Raw genomic sequence first — 5,586 nt, forward strand, 5'->3', positions numbered from 1 at the left:
CGTTTTTGCGCTTTCCTGGAAGTCCCAAAAGATAAGGATGACTTGTCATGGAATGCGATCAAGCAAACCTACGGCCTGCGGAAGCTTGGGAGCTGTTGCCGACGAGTGCAGGGGCTACCTCCTGGTCCGAATCTTGACTAAGGTCGATGAAAATTCGGTTTGAAGGCTCGAGTTGCCCGGTTTGGGTCGACGCCGGCGGTCCCGGCCCAGGCTGGGTGACGGTGGCCTGACAAAGAGTTGGGGACTCGGACATGAACAACGGACGCGAAGAGAGTCTGGGTGTGACGTCTAAGTATGAAAAATGGGATGAAGGAAAATAACTCACGAGAGGTCGGCCGATCGTGCGCTAGGCCTAAAACATCAAGTCTTGATACTCGGCCGAGAGTGTCGGGGGCCGAATCACTGGAAATAGTATAAAGCTGGCCAGATCTTTCACTAGTATCAGCCATTGAACTCTTCGACGCGATATCATGTCCGTTTTGAGACCAGGTATTTTTCCTTTTGTCAATTCGCCCGGAAAAAAACTAATGAATGACAGAATCAGACGGAGACGCAGCACGTGAATCTCACCACCGACAGATTAGGAGCCTACTTCATCCGCGTGTGCCTCGCCTTCTTAGCGTCGCAATGCGACCGGGTGAAATGCAACCGGGTGAGAGGATGTATCCGACCAGGGCGTGGTCAGCCCTGACGGCGATAACCATTTCCTACGACATAGCGTGTCAATGGCACCACAATCTAAAGCGGCTCATTCCGGCGATGCACACTGCTAACCACGCAAATGCTTACGCAAATACTTTGGCGTGGAACCGAGGCGATGGGGAGAGCGTTGAGCAATGGGGGATAACTCGGTCTGCGGAAACTAACGGTGTGTAATTACTCATCGCAAATTGTGAAGGACTCACCTTTTTTGCTTTTACAGCCCTTCGTGCTCGACTCTGATTACTCGGTACACTCGGATCTTGATCGTACACTTGGCGGGAATAATTCTGGTCGTTCTGTTAGAAAAAAAAAAAAAACTTCTTCCCCTGCAGACGTCAGATGTATTAGATACTTCCTTGTGCACGTCAGATGGAATGTGCACGTCAGATGGAATTTACCGTGAATTTCGGGGACTTGCGCCTGAAGAACTTTTACAGCCCTTCGTGCTCGACTCTGATTACTCGGTACACTCGGATCTTGATCGTACACTTGGCGGGAATAATTCTGGTCGTTCTGTTAGAAAAAGAAACTTCTTCCCCTGCGCACGTCAGATGGAAATATTGTACCTTGCGTGTGAGGAAAGACTTTCGCATCGTGGTCCGTGAATTGTCCGTGAATTTCTGACATGCGCGTGAAGTTTTCTTGTGCGTGTTGCTCCATTCCATATGTTGCGAAGAGCCGAGTTTGAGGATGCCCGTATCTACAAGGATCAGGCGCAGATTGATGTGAAGCGGACGACAGAGGAGAGGAGGGCCATCCTGACTATAGTAATGCTTGACTTCTTAGTGGATTACCAGAGCCTACCTTTGTAAATAGTTCAAGGTGTCGGGCGAGCCAACCTCAAGGCCCACTGTGAAGCTGGGCGGGAGATCGATGAGGAGGAGATCGATGTCAGACTCATTGTGACAGCGGGCGGTGACACGCGCTGATGCCAAGCATATCCGGCACGGTTTCCTCTGCCTAACGACGTCACCAGAGGCCCCAAGGCCCCTCTTGCCTGCTAGTCAAGCTCGTGTGTCAAGTTTGAGTCAAGCTATGGTACGACAACTGCATTCTCACTCATCATCATCTAACTATGGCTAGGACTCGTGGCGCGTTTTATGTCGGCGACGACTCCGCTGGCAACTTCGAAGCCGATGAGGGGTACGATTTCAGTTGGGACGGAGCTCGCACCCGACGGCGTCTATACAACGTCGAACCCGCAAGACCCGTAGGTCCAGCAGCAACAGCCAACTCGGTTGCAAAGGACCAATACAGCGAGTGGACGGGCTTGGTGGAGGAAGATGTTGGGACAATCACAGCCGTTGCGGACACGCTGTCGACTTTGGTTTGGGACCTCAACGACGACGAGAACTCGAAAAAGCGCCAACGCTACATCAGTTCGGTGCGCTGTCTGTCCTTGCTCATGGATAGTCGCTGATATTCGTCCCAAGGACAATCCCAATCTACTTTGGCGGCCGCTAATGGACTTTTACCTGAGTGCATTGTTGCGGCACGATGGACTGGGTCATTATACTCGGAAGCTGGAATGCTGTCTCTGTCATCAAGGAGGTGATAGTGTTTCGCTATTTCGCTGCGAAGACTGCGGCGAGTTCATCCAATGCGAAACCTGTGTTAGAGAACGACACAACCTAACACCTCTTCACGTTTTGCGGGTGAGTCTGTACTTGGTCTTCTCGTTAACGTCGTTCTCATTGAATCCCCCAGAAATGGAGCGGGGAATTCTGGACCGAGGCTTCTTTACATCGCTCGACCTCTGGCGTTGGCGAAGGCTTGAATATGATCTACCAGCTCGGTCACCATGGCTTTCCATGCCCTTTCCCCGATCCCCTCATTCGCCGTATGGTCGTGCTGGACGTTCGAGGCGTCTTCACCCTCAACGTCCAGTTCTGCGATTGTACGAAGTATCGTCAAGAAACCCACAGCCACATCGCCCAGCTGCTTGAAAACGCCTGGTATCCCGCTACGACAATTAGCCCAGCGACCTGTGCGACATTCCGCGTTCTCGAAAGGTTTCGTCTACTCTCAGTGGTCGGCAACGCCAATGCCCATGATTACGTCGGAACATTGGAGAGATGTCTCGATCCCACGACTCTTGGGACTACTCCTGTGAGTGCAACTCTCCAGAGCTAATGTAAAGCGGGCTCATTAACTCAAGGATCGTTATAAGGCGTTCAGTCGCATGTCGCGCCAGTACAATATGCTGAAACGTCTAAAGCGGGCTGGGCGCGGATATGATGTAGACGGGGTACAAGGTACCGCTCCAGGGGCCCTTGCGGTTCGTTGTTGGGCTTGTCCAATACCGAAATTCAATCTACCTCAAGGTTGGGAGAATCGACCCATGAATCAGCGGTGAGTGTTTCATCGATTGCTCGGAGGGATTGTTAATTGGGAGTAGGTATCTGGACTCCTTGGTCTTGGCGATAGATGCCAATTTTCGACTGAAGAATCGCATTCGTGTAAACGAACGGCACGATCCCTCCTTTGGACCAGGGTGGAGCTATTTCGTCGAAACAGAGTCTTATAAGGAACATCTACGAAACTATGTCGCCGAGGAAGACGTCAGCTCGTGCATTGCATTTGCAGCGCTCGTCCAGAAAGACACCCGTCTCACTACTGGTCTCCGCGTCTCGGGCGTGGGAGGCTGTGTATGCGCGCGCCACGGACTTGTCTTGCCGATGGGGTTAGGAGATTTACAGAAGGGCGAACGGCAAGTCGTTTCTAATGTCAACAACGCCAAAACCTGACGATACACAGATATTCTAACATGGATTGGGTCTTGTTATCGGCACTAGGCGTCGTCTCCGTAAAACGTTTGGTGCTGTCCTATGATATTGCTTGTCAATGGCAGCAGCATCTGCTCTCGAGGGCCAAAAGTTATCGCGAAGGATAATCCGACCATCACCACCGACCTTCATCAATACGACATAGACTTTGCGCTGCCCGTTTGGCATGCTGTCGTTCACGAGCCGACTTGTCAGGCGAAATACTCCCTCAGTTATCTCAGAGGTGTGGGACGGACGGACGGGGAGGGGATAGAGCGAACATGGTCCATCCTCAACCCAATTTCCTTTGCGACGAAGGAAATGGGAGAAGGGAATCGACATGACACGATTGACGACAAGCTCGACCACATCAATTTCGAGAAGAATATGCTTCAAGGTATGTCATGATATCCAGCATCGATATATCTTGGCCCTAATACCGGGAATTTCCAGGTCAAAGCCTCTGTCGCAAGCTTATCGTTGCTATTGCCGAGTGCGACAGGCAGACACAACAATTCATTGAGATGGACGAGAGCCTCAACGAGGAGTGCCGCGAACGCTGGAGAGCTGTCGTCGACAAATGGGAATTGGACAAAACACAACCGAATCCATATCTAATGCAAAACGGAAAGCTCGGTAGGCGTCTCGTTTAATCATCGAGTATTACACTAATATGATCATAGCGGGACCTTCAGAATCTCAGATTATGGCGGAGTTACGAAAGGAGGAGCTGACGGAGCTACGAGAAGGGCGAGCGGTAGTCGAAGGAAAGATGACGGCTGCGTCGTTCGTGAAGGCAAAGCTTCAACTGGAGGCATTACAGTAAGTCAAATATCTTCCCTGATAGATCATCGACTGATGTACGGTCGCCCCAGACGCCGCATTGAAGGGGAAACGAAGGGAAAGGCGCTTACGGCGGACCGGCGGAGTCAACTTCGACGAACTCCGCATATCTTTTTTCAAAAAACTACGAACTGTGCAGAAGCTGGAGGAAACTTTCATGCCCGGGGTGCTGGATATCCGACAAGAAGAGGAGGAATTACGCGACCCCGATATCCCTGCACCGAGCGCAGAGCACGTCCGGTTGTGGCTGCCGTCCGATCTGTCGTCTGAGGAACGGAAGACTGTGTCGGTACCTGGCCTAGATAAGATCGAGGCCAGGCTTCGTCCACGGTCAATGTACCGATGCTTTGGCTGCTTTACGAGGACGAATCCATGCCATGACTCATCTCATCCTATTCCGGAACTCTCAAGTTGTGGGGCAGAAGCGGAGTACAAGGTCAAATATGGCGGTCGCAAGGATGGCGGAGCGTAAGCACGCCGATGCTGCTAAATATCGACAAGCGTGGCGGGCAATGCGGACGCTGGTCGGACCTACCTACGCACCAGAGTTACGGGAGTTGCAGGATGCGGACTTAAATGACCGTACGGAAGTCGAAGAAGATGCAGAGGCACGAGCACGATTAGGGCAAATAGGCAGCACCCGCCGTGTGAGGACGGAACCATCGCTCAGTCGAACGACTTCCGCAGTCTCGTGGATTTGGTTTGTGGGCGGTCATGTCGATGCGGGGGAGATACACGATGGTATGTTCAGTGTATATAGCGGGAGCCTTGCTGAATGTCATATCAGGTGTACGGGTTCAATGGGCGAAGGCGCTGGCGCGGAGGGATCGGTGGACGGAGGAGGTGGCTATGTTACGGGAGGAGATGAAGCGCGTTTTGCGAAGCTTGAAAAGTGTGCAAGCTGCTTGGCAGAGTCGCGCTGACGCAGTGATGACGGGAGATTTGGGAGCAGCGGCAATGTCGGGATTGAGGGGGTATGCGCTGAGGCAGGTGGCAGTACACAAGCGCGTCGCAAACAGTTTTTTTCGCAACGTGGAATGTGTCGGCGGCGCAGGCAGTGAAGATGGTCATGCGAGAAGATGGCAGTGTGTATCAGGAGTTACTCGAAGGGACAGAACAGGCTGGATAACTGCTAAAATGGGAATAAATGTGCGGAAATTTTGTCTTAGTTATGGAATGCACCGGATGAGGCCGAGATTTGTGTGTATTCAGCGAAATGTCCGAAACCTGGACGAAATAGGTGTGGTTTTGATGGATGAATGTTGATCATCACATG

General features: G+C 51.9%; 1 protein-coding gene across 1 annotated transcript; it reads left to right on the forward strand.

Moving 5' to 3' along the window:
• Positions 1 to 3,530: 3,530 nt before the first annotated feature.
• On the forward strand, positions 3,531 to 5,233 carry MIND_00647600 (CxC2 domain-containing protein; the record flags this gene model as incomplete). Its single annotated transcript, XM_037363208.1, has 5 exons — positions 3,531 to 3,864; positions 3,921 to 4,103; positions 4,151 to 4,289; positions 4,368 to 4,550; positions 4,618 to 5,233. The coding sequence occupies 5 exons, from the start codon at positions 3,531 to 3,533 to the stop codon at positions 5,231 to 5,233; spliced, it is 1,455 nt and encodes a 484-aa protein (XP_037221129.1).
• Between the last annotated feature and the right edge of the window lie 353 nt (positions 5,234 to 5,586).

This window comes from Mycena indigotica (genome assembly GCF_014461135.1).
Source record: "Mycena indigotica strain 171206Taipei chromosome Unknown Mind.scaff0005, whole genome shotgun sequence".
NCBI lineage: Eukaryota > Fungi > Basidiomycota > Agaricomycetes > Agaricales > Mycenaceae > Mycena > Mycena indigotica.